The sequence below is a fragment of the Ursus arctos genome, unplaced genomic scaffold (assembly GCF_023065955.2).
Source record: "Ursus arctos isolate Adak ecotype North America unplaced genomic scaffold, UrsArc2.0 scaffold_3, whole genome shotgun sequence".
Lineage (NCBI taxonomy): Eukaryota > Metazoa > Chordata > Mammalia > Carnivora > Ursidae > Ursus > Ursus arctos.
In genome coordinates, this window is record NW_026622985.1 from 74,625,948 (window position 1) to 74,641,967 (window position 16,020).

General features: G+C 41.4%; 1 protein-coding gene across 9 annotated transcripts in view; it reads right to left on the reverse strand.

The window, feature by feature from the left end:
* Positions 1-7,720: 7,720 nt before the first annotated feature.
* Positions 7,721-16,020, reverse strand: part of CADPS2 (calcium dependent secretion activator 2) — a 513,662-nt gene continuing 505,362 nt past the window's right edge. For all 9 annotated transcript variants that reach the window (XM_044387950.3, XM_044387934.3, XM_044387928.3 and 6 more), the window contains 2 exons: positions 13,757-13,861; positions 7,721-8,613 (listed from right to left, as the gene is read on the reverse strand). In XM_044387950.3, the coding sequence (XP_044243885.1) occupies positions 8,443-8,613; positions 13,757-13,861 (276 nt within the window). In that variant the 3' untranslated portion in view covers positions 7,721-8,442. The remainder of the gene's footprint in view (positions 8,614-13,756; positions 13,862-16,020) is intronic.

The window sequence follows — 16,020 nt, forward strand, 5'->3', positions numbered from 1 at the left end:
TTCTTTTTCTCTCCCTTCCGTGTCCTAAGTTCAGTTCACTCTTTGACTTTGACTAACGGTAGGTCTGCCTTCATAGTTGCCCGTTAGACCCAGAGAGGAAGAGGGTGCTGGAAACACTGCGGAGCGTTAGGCGCCCCGCGTCAGTGTTGACGCTGGCAACAGGGGAGCCGCATCCCGCGGCCCGCGGTGACCTTGTGGGCCCGGCCGGCTGATGTCACGAACGTGCCCGCCGAGGCTCCTGAGGCCTGGGTGGCAGCCCCGCGCCCCTGCCGGCCCGCGGGGTCGACGGCGGGGAGAGGAGCTGGGTCTGGGTAAAAAGCCGGAAGAAGAAGGCTGTGCGTCATTCAAAGACTGAATGGGGTCGGTTCCTGCTGCCTGTGGAGGGGGAGAAACCCCTCCTCTCCCTAACCCTGTGATTCACAGCTTCTCATAAATTTACATAATACAAAGGCGTAGATGTAAACCTAAAGGACAAAAATAATAATTCAACAGCACATATTCCATTTTCGCACCGTGGGCCTGGATATGTTCCCGGTGTTGGCACATTAGCCGATTTCCAAAGCTTTTTACTCATGACGGGGAATCACTGAACTTTCACACCACTGTTGAAAGAAGAGGCAGAGACGGAGAAAAAAGGGAGAGAAAGAGAAATTAGCTTTAATGACGCTGATTTAGATTTCTCAGGAACGGCAAAAGAATTTTAAAAATTAAGAGCATATGCTGTGTTCAAAAGGCGGTAGGCCTGATAATAATTGGGGTTCCTTACTTTCCAAAGGATCTCTTCCCCTTTTATTTGGCAGATAGCGACGTTTTGTTTGAAAAGCAAAATCATTACCCTTTAATATTAATAGGATATTCCAATTTATTATTTCTCAAGACAAGTGAAGGCCACAACATTTACTGGCAGAGTGACCCCGCTGTCAACCGGGCTCCAACTGGCCATTCAAATATAAGATGGAAAAGCGAAACGTGGCAGCTATACAATACACGTGATTGCTGTCGTTGCCTTTCTAGGGTTAGTGTTTTTTTCTTTTTTCTTTTTTTCCTGAGTTTGAACTTAGATACCCCGAGTAAATTCACACTCTGGAGCTCTACTTGAGGCATTTTCTTAATGATTCCCTGTGGAACGGGGGCAAGGGCAAATCCAGCCGCAAGATCTGTGGGACCCTAGCGTCCCCTTATTTTAGCCACGATGGCCGCCGTGGTGGTGGGGCCCTTTGGTCTCGCGCTAGGCCTCGGCCAACGAGTCTCGCGTCCAGACGCGGATGAGCAATGGCGGCCTCCTCCTACTGTTTCGGTGCGGGGCGGGGGTGCCGGTGGTAACTGGAAATCCACCACGCGAAAGACCCTTTCCCCCTCCTCTGTCTTCTGCCTCTTACCGTTCTTCTGGCTTCCCTTTTCTTTGCAAAACTCCTATGCAAAACTGGCCATATTCTATAACTTGCAGTCCAACCCCTCAGTAGGTTGCCCTTGTTATTTACATTAATTTCTAGAGCTTCTAATTAGACTTGTAAGGGCAGGAACTTAAGAGGAGAAAACATCCATTTTTAAATGTAGGCAGTGAATTCTGCCCCCACTTGCCCCCCAATAGCTGCCCCATAAAAGGTAAATTGTAATCCCCTTGGCTCCTCCAGGTCCCTTACTATCCTTTTAAAGCTGGATTCTTCAATTATTCATTGAAATGGAGAACAAACTTTCCCCCTTTCTAAGAAAGTTCTTCCTGAGTAATTTTACCACCAATTTGTCCAGACATTTTGAGGGCTGGAGTAAATGATGCCAGTTTCCTGCCCTATTTTGGCCTCCTAGACCAGGGTGCCTTCGTCTGGGAATGCCACACAGCTAGTGGACTCCTTGTTAACCAGAACAGACGGTGGCAGTTCCCTTTGCCTTGAATTGTTTTTCTGTGAAATGGGACTAAATCAAAGCCCACTTCATTCTTGGGAGGCTTGGAGATTGAAAAGAGATTTTAAAATAAACTACTTTACATATGAAAAGCTATCTATCATCTTGTTAAAAAGTTAGGCTATAAACTTCTCCAAAATATTTTTCAGACAACTGTATTTAAAAAACAACCCTTCTGCTCAATGATTCAGTTTCTGATTAAATACATGGACATGTTAAAATACACATAAAGAATCACATTTGCTAAATTATTTTTCACAACTTTGAGGATTTTCCCTATCCTTGCAGGCCTGCTCTCCCACATTCAGTCCTGAGGTCCCCAGGGGACACTTTCTTCTGTAGAATGACGAATTAACCTTTCACAAAAGCTTTTCAAAAATCCCAGTTTGATTAAAGCAGATTTCATCTCTTTAGAAGCAGTTATGCATTTCTAAAATTAATCAACTTTCTGATAGACTATCCTAATTATATGAAAGAACACACCTAGCAATCACACAATGTAACAAAAAAACCGGGCAGTTTGAATGAATGACAATGAATGAAGTTCTCCAATACAGCAACTTTCAAATGTATTTTTAAAAATTATTACCAGGCTTTGGGGGTGGGGAGGATCTAACAAAGCTCTCTCTTGCCACAATCTGCCACTACCACAGCCTTTCCATGTTTCACTTTCCACTTTCGGAAATACAGTCCTGTTGGGTTCTGACCTTTTCCTATGTAACCCCTTTCTAATGAAACTTTTCCTACCTCCCTACCAAAATCTTCTTCTAAAATTACAATTAGTTTTGCTTCCTTGGCATTTTAGGGAAATGCCCTAAACAACAAATTTCAGCATTTAAATGTTTCTTTCTGCCAATCACACCCAAGAGAGGTGTTACTTGTTGGGTGTTAGCAAGGAAGTAGTGTTAAAAGACACACTAGAGTTTATTTAAAGCAGAAAAGGAAATAATTTGACACACCACTTTTAATTTTTGCAAAGGTACAAATTGTGTGTAGGGGCATAAACAAGTCTGTGCCAGAGCCCAGAAAAGGGTAACTATCCTGCCTGATGATTCTTGAATTCGAAATCAACTCTTCACTTCCTCTCTGACTTGAGAACCACTAATTCTGGAGATGGAAAACGATTTTAAACAATTTGAGAATATGTTTATTTGCTACATTTAAAAAGTCACCCACAAATAAGCACACAAATACAGCCACTCTTAATGTAAAGTTGCAAAGTACAGGGAGATTAAAGGCATCTGTGGTATTGGGAGTGGTGTGTGTGTGTGTGTGTGTGTGTGTGTGTGTGTGTGTGTAAAATTCTTCCTTGGATCTGGAACTCAGAAGCTGAAGGCAGGCTACCTTAAATGAATGATGAAGATGGGAAACATCCCTGCCGTTAAAAAAGTAGCTCTAGTCCCAGCCCAAGGCAGGGCGAGGTGTCTTCCCCTTTCGTAAGCGATGAGTCTCTGCCTCCCCAAGGCCACCGAGTGCCTGACTCCAGCATCACTAGGGCACGCGTCTTCCTGGTCACGGACACGCTGGGATGTAACCCTGGGGCATGCCCTCGACCAGGGCAGGTCTCCAAATTATTGGTGTTTTCCTGAGACAGCCTACTAGGGCTGTCAGTTCAGCACTCGGGGCCAGGGCTCGGTGCTGACTGTCGCCCTCAGTGTCTGCCGTGTTTGCTCGGCTTCCGTGGCTGAGGCCAGCTTGGGGCACGCTGGAGCGGTTTGCTTTCTTCTGCTTCTCTCTCGGTTCCGCTGCGCATTTTCCAAGCGCTCACTGTGCGCGCATCTCTGGTCTGAGACGCAGGACGCCCTTCTAGGCCTCTTTACGCTTTGGACAACATTAATGAACACCAATTTGTCCCTTCAATTCTCTTGAACTTAACCTATTGGGCACAGGCCGAGGTCTGAGATTCCTTGCCTATTAATGGTCTATCATCTCTGGATCATACCTGTCCGGTTTCAGAGCCCCTGACCCACATCATCCCCTTGTGGCCCAAAGGCACGACTCCAGCTGCCTCCCCTCCCAACCACTGCTCCAGGCGCTGCTCTCCGCAGCGCCGGCCCTTGCAGCAGACCTGGGTAGGTCTGCCCCTCCCCGTCTGCTCCTCTCCTCCCACTTGGCCGGCCTTATATATAACCCCGGAACCAGATAATTCTAGCCAGTCCACCTACACGCCAGGGGCGGGGCTGAAGATCCGCTGAGCCGACTGTGGTCTAGAGGGACCTGAAGTCACCCCGGGGGGAATGGGCACAGAGTGGTGGTGCACGTTGGCAGACGCAGGCCTGCCACGATTTCTTTTCAATCCGTTCCTCACGAAGAACTAGTTAGTACTGGCCACAACTTATTACATGCCTCTAATTCTTAAACCACCTTCCCGGTTAAGTGGCCGTTTTACAGAGGAGTTGAGTGACTTGCCCAAGGACAGAGAGTTCAGACGCGGGCAAGAGGTGTAGCCCTTAGGAGGCAAACCCAGGCTTTTCGGGCTCCAAGGCCCTGCTTACTACGATTTCCCAAGCTGTGTCCTGCACACCTGGTTCTTGGGCATTTCTTTAAATCAGGGGTCTTCTTCATTTGGGAAACACATCGAATTCTTCTCTCACTTCCTCTTTTCTCGGTAGTATACTCTCACACTCCAGTGCCTATTCCCTTAAAACGATCACATACTGCACACGGACAAAGAGCGCGACTGTCACTCGTGACTTCTGGAACCCAGGCTCAGAGCGTGTGCTCGCAGTCTGTATCCGCTTGTGTTCCTCTAGGTATCTTACTTCAGCGTCACAGAGAAGAGCAGAGTAAGGCATCTCGGCACCTCACCCTTCAGCCCACGCTGGGGGAAAGCCTCACCCTTGGAATGGGGGAGGGGTGGGCAGCCGCCAGCCGCGCGGTGCGGGGACTGTGGGGTCCCAGCTCGTCTTCACCTCTTCCCGGCTGCCCAGGCCCCCTGGACTCCACTCTATCTGCAGCGAAACCGAAGCCACAATGAGCCGTCCGCTTTCCCCGAAAGTGCCTGCCCGGCCGGCGAGCAGAGCTTGAAAGGAAAAGGAGACCCGCTGTCCACCGTCGCTCCCGGCATAGCACCGGGGCAGGGGGTGGGGGTGCGGTGGGGGGACCCCATGTAAAGATACGATGAGCATTGTCTTCCAGAACTCCCATAAGTCAGGCCTCCAAACTCCGCACACAGCTAGCCCACTACTGTTTTTACTTTTTGGCCGGGGTGGGACGGGTGGAGGGCTGCCGGTGGGGGTTCGGGCGGGCAGCCGAGGCAGAGCGCGCAGGGGCCGACCCGCTTGCTCTCCGGGCGAGTGCTCGCCCCGCCGGCGGCGGCGCGCGAACGTCTCTCAGGAACAGCGATCTATCACCTCCCTTTAGGGACCCGGACCGGGAAATGTCCATTTTCTGTTTGGGGAGTCAGACATACAAGCGACCGAGCTCTTGCGCGAATCTCCCGGCTCAGGTCTTTCTACCGAACGCGTGGCGGGAGGGGCTGGAAAGGCAGGCTCTGAGCTCCGGCTCGCGGGGATCCGCGCACGGCCGGCGCGCTTGGCCCCTGCGCCCGGTGTCGGCCCCGGGTCCCCGCGGGTTTCGCGGGGGGGTGAGTGGGGGCACGCGCCTCCCGGACGGCAGACGGTCGCCGCAGGGAGGGGCTCCGTGAGCGGCGATGGCCGGGTGACCTCTTTCCCACCAAGCGCACGTTCCAGGAGCTCACGCACCCTCTCACCTAAGTCTTCGCGGGCGAAGGAGGGCGACGCCAGGCCAGGCCGGGCTCTGACCGTGGGGGGGCGGGGGTGGGAGCCCGTTTACTGCAAAAGTAGCAGGAAATCCCTTCTGCAGTGCGAGGGACAATGAACAAGAACTAAGGGGAATTCAAGTGGAAAAATCCGTGAATACAAGAACGACCCACAGCTGGAGCGGAGAGGTTTACGTTAAGCTCCGCGTGGTTCTTTCCCTTTCCGGGAAAAGGCGTTATTATTATTTTTTCTCCATGAGTTTGGAGAAACTTTCCTTTTAGACGTGCTATTTAACAGACCCATTCCAGCTGGATATTAGACTGCATTAATTATTTTCTCCTGCAACAGTTCCTAAACTGCCCAAAGAATGCACTTTTTGGGCCTTCCCCAAACCATTTAGGAGGGTAGAGCTCTTTCGAGTTAAAAATGATTTTTCATTTAAAAAATTTTGTAAGATTTGTTAGGCTTTCAATTACATCCCTTTTAATGAAATAATATTTCAAAAATAACAGTACTTGGCTTCTTTTAATAGACAGATGCTTGGGCATTCACCCTAACAGTTACACACACCAATGAACAATTATTAAGTCATTTCAAGCAATTTGCAGTTATGTTGAAGAGAATTTCTGGGCAAAAACCCAAAAATGACTTTTCATTCTTTTTCAGTTACTTTATAAATTTCTCTTCACACACCTTTCTGTGGCTCAAAGGTTAGTCCACAAAGTCACCATAAACCTGTGAGCAGCTCCACTACCTACCTTTGGCTCTGTCCTCCCTGTGGAAGCCACTGGAGGTTGGACTGGGGAATAGAGCTAGTTACAGAAGGGAAGGAGCAGAGAACATTCAAATCTGGAGAGAAACTACAGGAGGCTGACCAGCAAAGAGGGCCAGTAAGCAGGGGAACTAGCTCAGATCAGCAGCAAGACCCTCCTGACCCCAAGTGCTTTCCCGGGCATATCTGAATTGGATTAGCTAGGTATTTCCTCAAGTATCTATATGTATGGCTAAAGGAGGGGGGAGCTCATCAGTCATTCGTCATTCACACTTCAGGACAATATGGGCAAATACTCAGGGATGAACTGTATCAACGACACAGACATTTAGGGGGAAACAAGGGTGGGTGATTTCTGAGCACACAGCCATTTGAGCTGTGCAGCAGCAAGCATGCAAGCACGAGGAGGGTACCACTGAGTTTAGGGTAGCAAGACTGGACACCTGGCGGCCTGAAGACAGGATGCTATTGGATGTGAGGGCGGAGAGAGGGAAAGAGAGCATTCAGGACAAATTGCCTTCCCACAACACTGAACTGGAAGAGTTAGTCTCTAAACCAGGAGCGGGGAAGATATCTCCTTTCATGTTTATCTTGTATCACAGGAGGTCTTACCCCTAGGACCCAGATTTGAGCCCAAACCAGTATCATATAATAACTACATCAAATGGACTTTTGTGGACTAGTCCAGCTAATGAGGCACCATTCATCACACCACAAGAGAATGAATTTGGAGGTCTAAGAAGTTGTTCACTTCCAAAACTCCAGAACTAGAGTTTACACAAATTCAGTGATACCTCCAGTTATTTTGCATTAACTTACCTCATTTAAAAATTACTTATGAAAGAATGTAGTAGCACAATATGCCAGGACATCTTAGGGAAAAAATACAAAAATTAAAATTCATAGAGAAATTATAAAGTGTAATACTACTGTCTTTGAAAATTATAGCAAGAAAGTACTGTGGGGGAAGAAATAACTGTTAACCAATATGTCAACTGCTAAATCACTAGCACTAGCGGTATGTTGTGGTAGCACATTTACATTACTCATTATTAGTTAACGCTAATTGCTAATGTTAATAATACATATGAGTATGTAGTCAACATTACCTTTGCTATGGAAATATGCCATCGTAATAACTTATTCTTTTAACAAGTGTGTGTGCCTATCAGATGCAAAGCAGCGTTAATATCTTTGACTCATTTGATTGTAAACAAAACAAAAAAGAAACAAAAACACAGAGCCATATCCTTGGGATGTTTGTAATACTGCAAACATTTTTTACTGCATTTAATTTATAGAAGTCTAATAAATACAGAACTTGTTTTGACCAAATAGATTTTTATTGCCTGCAAGCTGGTACACTGGGAAGTAGGAGAGGGCGGTATGTTGTGGTAGCACATTTACTACCTTACACTTTGGGATCTTTTTTTTTTTAAACTTGAAAGATATGTTCAGAATAGAACAAGACGCAAGCTGATGGAGGATCTAGTCTATATTTGGTTTGGCAGTCCTTTCAGCCTGCAGATGAATTCAGAGTACTAAGAACCGAGGTTAAAGTTTTTACACACATCACAACAATGGCAAATTAACTATGAAAAAAAAAGACACCTGACACATAAATGATAAACTATTATATACACAGCATTTTAACAAGGGTACAATAGAGCTGGCACAGTGATCCAAAGTGGCTTCTTCTCACAATGTCATACTATGAGAAATGCAAAGCTCATTTCACACAGAGGACACTACTTTGATGTAATTACAGAAGAAAAAGTCAAAGCTTCTAAAAAACCAAAAAATCATGTTCCAATCACAAAGCCAAAGCTCATTTTAGGTCAAGCTACACAGAAGAGGCTGATCTGAAAAACAAAAACCCAAAAACCTTGGCATTTTCCCCTTCAACTCTACTTCCAGGTCGACTCTTTACAAAGTGGAGCGAATACAAGCATTTTTATTTGGTCCAGACAATCAGTGTAATTACAAAGACAGGGTACAAAATAAACAAGGTCAACATCCTCCTTCCTCCTACAGCGCCAGCGGTTATCAGCCTTCTTCTTCATCACTGTCTTTCATGGTGATGCCCTGAAGTCCTCCTCCTTCTGAGACAGAGGCTGTAGCCTCCTCTACCGTTAAGCGTCTGTGCAGAGTATCATAGGTCTTACTGTTCAGCGTGCCTTCTAACACACCCTGCAGTCGGAAGTCCCTATACGTTTTCTGGAGGAAGAAGAGAGAATCTGCTTAGGTAACTTGTAGACTGTGTGCATGGATGTCAGTATGTATATATCCTCAGCTGGCATTTCAGAAATGACCTTGGACAATTCACTAATGGATTCCAATTCTAGCTGCCTGTGTCAATGCACTTATTGGTGTATTTCTGGGGAGGAAAATGAAACGAGACTTTGGATACTGCGTTTCAAACTAGAACCACTCTGAATAGATCAAAATGTTGACAGATGACAAATGAGCTTTTCTCCAAAATATTCCTGTTTGCACAGACTTTACTATTTGAATGACTTGTAACAAAGTTGAAATGATATGCACTGATATACATTTTTAATATGAAGGAATTTTTGGTTTTTCAGTTCCTTTAAACCGAAAAATACATTTTGTAAAGAGCATTAGCTTTTGGGAGGAGGTGTGGAGGGAAAGAATTACTCCTACTATCAGTAAAAGAAATTTGCATTTTCAGTATTTCTGAATTATAATGTTTATTATTATACCATCAGGTAAAAATTTGTGTACACCTAAAAGTCTGTATGAATTCTGCCCTTTCCTTTTGAAATCCCCTAGGAATGTGAAATGTCAAATTCCGGCATAAAGCTTCTATAGATGGGCTAATAAAACATGTATTCTTATTTTCTGTGAAAAGTATAGTTTTACGTATTATATGTCAAAACTAGAACAAACACCATGTTAGCATTTATGTAGTGATTCTTAAGAACAATGACAAGAACAACAGAATGCTGGGCTCTGTGGCACAGAAGACACATAACCTGTAAAGCTATCCTGATTTCACTTATCCCCTTAAGTGCAATTTTCCTCAGATATGATTTTTCTCCAGCCAAACAAGACTAGTATTTTATTATTGATTTTTAAATGAAGATATCCCATTGTATGGAGGCACTTCTAAGGTGTTTTCTAACGCTAACTATCTTTTAAGATTTTTGTTTACTGTCCTAGGTAAGATTTAGAATAGTAAGCATTGAGATGTCATCGGACTGGCCCTCAAGTATCAGAATCTATCAATGTGACACTGTTTTGTTCTAAATGATTTCTAGCGGGCACTTTTTAAATTTGCCTTTTACTTAATAGTAAAAAAAAGTCAAATAAGAAGGAATGTTGTACTTCCTGGCCCAATACTGTAACACCAGTGGCTGAAAATTAGCATTAAGGGATGCCTGATTTCCCTCAACATAATTATATAGAAGGAAACTTTTAATATTCATGGAGTTGAATTGAAGGTACTTATTTGTCTGAGGTAGGAAAAGCTGATGATGAATGGCATCTTAATCCCCTTGATATACACACCTGGCTTACAAACAGACTTCAGGGAAGGAGTAAAATCATGATAAGATTGTGGGACCATTGGTATTTTCACATTTTATCTTCCTGTCTTCTTTACTCTGACTTATGCCCCCAGTATCACTCCAGGTTTCAGAGGTGATATGCCAAAAGCATGTATGGAGGGTGAATAATTTTTTTTTTCATTTGGATAATCACTTATTATAAATAAACTTCATATTTGAAAAGTCAACCACCAAAGTCCACCAAAAATAAACTGAACTGTGAGAAATACTGTACAGTATCGGACATCAGTATCTTAATAGCAAATAAAAATTTAATTCAGAGACTTTTTTCCTTAAATGATCAAAACTATTTTTTCACTTACATTTTAATATTTTAAGACACCTACACCCCACCATCCTCATATTCTCTAAGCTGTTAATCTTATTATTACTAAGGTGGTACTCTTTTACACCAAAACTTACGGTAATTTGCATCAAAACCTATAGAAATAGCCCTGAAAGATAAGTTTTGTCCAGAAAATCTGGTAACATATAGGTAGTGTTATAACCACAGATTTGCGTGCAAGCCTGTAACTGTTTCATAGTTCATTTAAAAGCATATTAAGCACACAAAATATTCACGTACAGATAATGCATCGGACATGAAGTATGACTGTTCCGCTGACAATTATATACTGAGATTGTGAGTCCTACTTTCTTATTTTATTAGAATTGACTTCCCTTAGACTTAGCTTATTGTCGGTATGTTGGTGAGGACAGATTTGTATTGTGGATTTGCAGTCCCGAAAGCTTTCTAATTTATATGTAATTAAGGCTCTACTTCCTTATCACCAGGCAATAAGCTGTTAGGGGAGCTGCAGGACAGGTATCCCTGCTATCCCTCCCTCTCTTTTTAGAATTCATAAAATGTGATTGACTCTTGGACATCCTCTGTGGTTGCCAACGAAGTTCTGCTAGGTCTTATTTAAGACAGGGGCCTGCCACCGGGGGCTGCTCACTTGTCTTCTCTTCTCTTAGTACGAGGCAGCTGATTTATGTTAACTGCTTTTCAGTGTCATCTGGCCACCAGGGAGAACGCAAATCCATCAGCCATTTTGATTTTTTGAGGATTCTATTTTTCTCCCTTCCTCGATAAATCATTCTGATGTTAAAACCTTGCGAGTAATTTCTTAGTCCTAAACTCTTCGTGAAACTCTTAGGGGAATTTGTTTTTTCTTAGTGAGCAACATGAATGAACCAATTCATATCAAAGTGTGTTTGTGGGGCAAAGTTGGCTATGACATACATCTTGAAGGCATTTGTGGGCACAGACGTCTCCAATGGGCACAGAAGAAAGACTATACCTGTGAATAGTAAGGACCAGAATACCAGAGTTGGCTCCTGGGTAGAATGCGTTATACTCTGTGGTAACATGCAGGCTTACTCTAGGTGATGTGGATGGAAGGAAAGCCTACTCGGGGACCTTCACAATCGTATGCATTGCTTTTTAATAGCTTCTTAAATTCACTGAAAAATGATCATTATAAATATAACTACATAGGTTCTGAAGAATTATGAATCTATGTATGAAATTGGTTAAAGTCTGTTTATATTCAAAGTAGGAAAAGGAACAATTAAAACATTAAATTATTAATTCATCCTGATTTTCACTATGAAAATAATTTTTAATTACTAAATAAAGCTCTACAATTTGATTAAATGTATTGGCCAAAGAAAGCACTGGCTGAGTCTGGGGGCCTGCTTGTGAAAAACAAAGCATGGAAAGTCAAACATATTCGTGAAATTTATATTTATATTTGTCAGTCTTGACTATTGGTAGCCCATAACGAAGACTATGTTAAAATAAGAAATTGATTCACTTAGAATACAATGGAAATGTCACCGTATAATTCACGACATTACCATTTTATTCTGCTAAAATAGTCAGTGCTGCTTGATCTCTAATGACATGTGAATATAAGAAGAGGAATAACTTTCAAAGAAACAAATGATGGGCTACTAAACAACAGAGACTTTTATTCTGAAAACACAGAACTTAATCTATCAATGAATACCAATCAGCTGAATAGGTCCTTTCAGACATCTTGAATGCAATAGATATTAACTTGAAAACACAGCTGATTGTAAGGGTAATAAGCAGCTAATCCCAGTATTAGTCACAGTACATACAGACTGCAACCTTAACATACACATATATTTAGAAGGTATACACAGATAATCTGGATTTTCTTTTATGAAAAACAAACTTCACTGGAAAGCTCCCCAAGTCACATTTATAGAAACAAGGAAGAAACATTGCAGAAATGAAGGCAAATATGAATGTATCATAGTGTGCTTTCAGTTTCTTTGTAAAATAAATTAACACCTAGTAAGACGGGCTCTGGACCAAAGATACTTTGTCCATTAAAATGTAGTATGTTTAGTAGTATTAAAAATTAGTGGGTGGCTATAATTTTACGTGTTATTTATGACTAATCATGATTACTATTACCGGGAGATGATAGGTCTGGTATTTTATGTTCCAGTAGATTTGCTGATTTCTCACTTTAGAATGGAACTTTCCTATTTATGGTTCTTCTGATTTGTGATAATCTGTGTGGCTATGGCACAGAAGAACATGTATTCTAATTAGACTGTAGGAACCTAGAGAATGATGGAAAATATTTTAATGTGGATAAAACTGTGATATAACAGTTCTTCTCAAACGTTAACATCAGAATTACCTGGTGGGCTTGTTAATATATAGATTGCTGGGCCCCATTCAGAGTTTCAGATTTTCTGATTCAGTAGGTCTGGGGTGGGGCCCAATAATTTGCATGCCTGACAAGTTCCCAGTGATGCTGATAATGATAGGTCAGGAATGACACTAAGAACCACTGAGTATATGTGTGTGTATGTCATATATGCACATACATACACATAAATATAAACATATATGCCCACATAATTATCTATGTCGATCTAGATCTGTATATATGGTATATATATCCCATTTAATAAATGACACTAAAATGGAAGTGAAGGTCATCTTTTTAAAAGAACAGCTGATTCTCAATAGCTTAGAGTTACATTTTTAGGCATAAGGTAGGATTTGTCTCAATTTTAAGAAAAAGTTATACTTGTGGCAAATTTTGTGTTCCCACTAGAATTCACAAAGTGTGAAAAATCATGTGAAATAAATATATGATTTTAAAGCCCTTACTCACTAAATATAATACATATACTGTTAACCCTTTGTCTTGAAGAGCAAAAGTCAAAATGGCCTTGCTTAAGTCACGTGACATCTGTTGGTGGTCTGGGATGGTCCCCAACACTCAACCTGATCATCTTTTACGTAAGTGTGAGATGGGGCGTGCTTCCAAAGGAGTCAGGCAGTGACAGTGTGACTTTCGTGTTAGGATACAAAAAAATAGTGGAGACTCTCCTTACGCTGTGGGCAATTACAGTTCAAAAGCCCTCATAATGATATGTGATCCTAATAAATACAACGGAAATGTATGAGAAGAAAACATTTGTGTAATCAAGAAAATTAATACCAAATTACTGTGGACCTCTTACAATCAGGTAAATGTGCTCAAGGCTTTATGTGTATTATCTTAAAAGGTGATTACTTGATAAAATATATTTTATTAGGGCAGAAAAGATTAAAATTGACGTAATAATCAGACTGAAAGTGTAAGTGAACAGTAGCCTATCATTGCCGAGAGTGATGTCTTTAAAGTACTTATATCCGCTCAGTTACGTCAAACACGATTCTTCTGTATGTCAGTATCTAGCCATTATTCTTGATAGCTTGGTGGGCAGTTCGCGTCTCAACACAGTCTGTTTACCTTCACAATCTTGATGAGCGTCTTCAGTTGGTAAATATGAAGCTGAAGGTCTAATCTATCAGCCAGCCAGACACAAATGACTTTCATGGAGCTGCTGTACCATTGCTGGAAAGAAGGATGGGGGCGGAGGGAAGGAGAACAAAACAGAAAACAGCCTCTGCAGTATTCATGTAACAGATTGGGTAATGAGGGGGTAATGACACACTCTGGAATGACCACAGATCAGCACTTGAAGTCAATAATGCTATAATTTCCTGTTAACAGAATTGCATGTTTTGCTAGAAAATCTGCTAAGTTGACCTAGGCTGTTCTCTACATGAATTAACATGAGTCTTTCAGCTGTAACATATTCATGGGAAACCGTGTTCCTGCGCTTGCAGCCTAGCGGCCTGCTTTGTAACCTGTAGGTAACAATGGGCACTAAATACATGTTATGGGACTGAACAGGCTCCCAAACAGCAGGAAAAAGCAGGTGAATTATTTTTGAAGGGAAATTTCTTATTAGCCTGTACGTTATGTAAAAATCAGAGTAGATGCGTTATGTCATGACACATGCAGTCAATACCTGGAAATAACATTTTACAAAAGCGATGGTAAAGCATTGCACGGCTCCCCAGCTAGGGATCCTCAGTCACACTTTTATCTACTATTGGTTGTGAAGTATTTGTCAAGATGTTTTAAAACCACCTAAAATAGAAGTTTGGGACCCTAGGAGGGAATTTTACCAGGATGGAATTGCTGTGTCTACAAGAATCAAAAGAAGAGGTCAGTTGACTAAATCATGACAGAATTTGTTTCATTTTGCTAGTGTTTTTGGAGGGTTCGTATTTTTTCCCCTTTATTACCACTTTCTGGAGGGGAATATCAAAATTCTTCTCTAATGTAATTTCCTGCTCCTATGTAATGTCCAGGAGTATAGTAAAAGAAGACTTTTTGTTTTTTTGTGTGTTTTTTTAGAGGGCAATCTACCACTAGTGGTAACATTTTAAGGGATTCACCACTATGCTAGGGCTAAGTTTAAGTAATACTGTAAAGTACTGTAAAAATAATAATGCTACTCATTCAGATAACCATGAGAAATAGCAAAATTCATTTGGCACTTATGCAATGAGGAGAGTTTTTGAAAGAGAAGGGATTTTGGGTCTTGTTTGTATACAGAAATACAGTGATACCACAGATCACGTCCGTGTGCGGCATGTGTGCTTAGGTTTTCAAACACGGGAAAAAGCTCTTAAAAAATACTTTTCTTCCATAATGACGTAGTAAATTCAATTGCTAAGAGAAATCTTACTTGATACAAGTAAGTCTGAAATTCATCTGGACTTGTATTTATTAACATTGTTCTGATAAAATCTAGTATAAGAAATGGTATTTTAAGCATAAATTAAACATGAATCAGTTTCACATTTCTCAGACTTATTTCTATTAATCTGTTAGTACACTGAACATACATGCTTAAAATGAGATAAGCTAATTAAAATGAATATCTGTTTTGCTAAATGTTATGATAGCACAGGGATGAATGAAAATTTCAGGTTTTTAAAATGTGAGATAGGCTATGATCTAAAAAAACACGTTATTCAGGTACCTGATTTTGCTCTTTCCTAATGATTGTTTTTTTAATTTTCCAGACATTAGAAAAGTATCAGAAATAAGTTTTACAAAAATAAGATACACCCCTAAATTCTTAAAAAAATAAACCACTGATGAATTCAGTACTTCAGCTGACACAGTAATTTCCAATAGTATTTAAATCCGATACTTCCTTATTTCAAACTATTTATAGCCTCAACTTCTTGAGTTCTATTTTAATCCAGGTAAACACTCTCAGGAAGTGGTGATAGGGAATATGAGATACTAAGTTAAGACTCTCATCCCTACACCAGTCTCTAGATAATTTGAAAGCTAAAATGTAGTCATAATAGTTATGACTCTTAAATTATAGTCCTTCTGGAAGAGATTTTTTTTTAATCGGAGGAACAAAATATGATATATGAAGTCTAGCATAACATCCTAGTTAATTTGCTAGACTGTAAAGTTACTATACCTATGGTAAGTTGTATGAATTTAAGGGAAATGAAAACACTTTCTTAAAATTTCTCTATATGTACCTTTATGTTTTTAAGAAATCCTTACACAATTTAAAATTAACTCATTTTCCCATTACACATCAATGATACTTACGATTAAGTGATAATCAAAAGGACATCTAATGTAACACAGAAATTTATTGTTAATTGCACTTCTTTAACACAAAGTCAAAA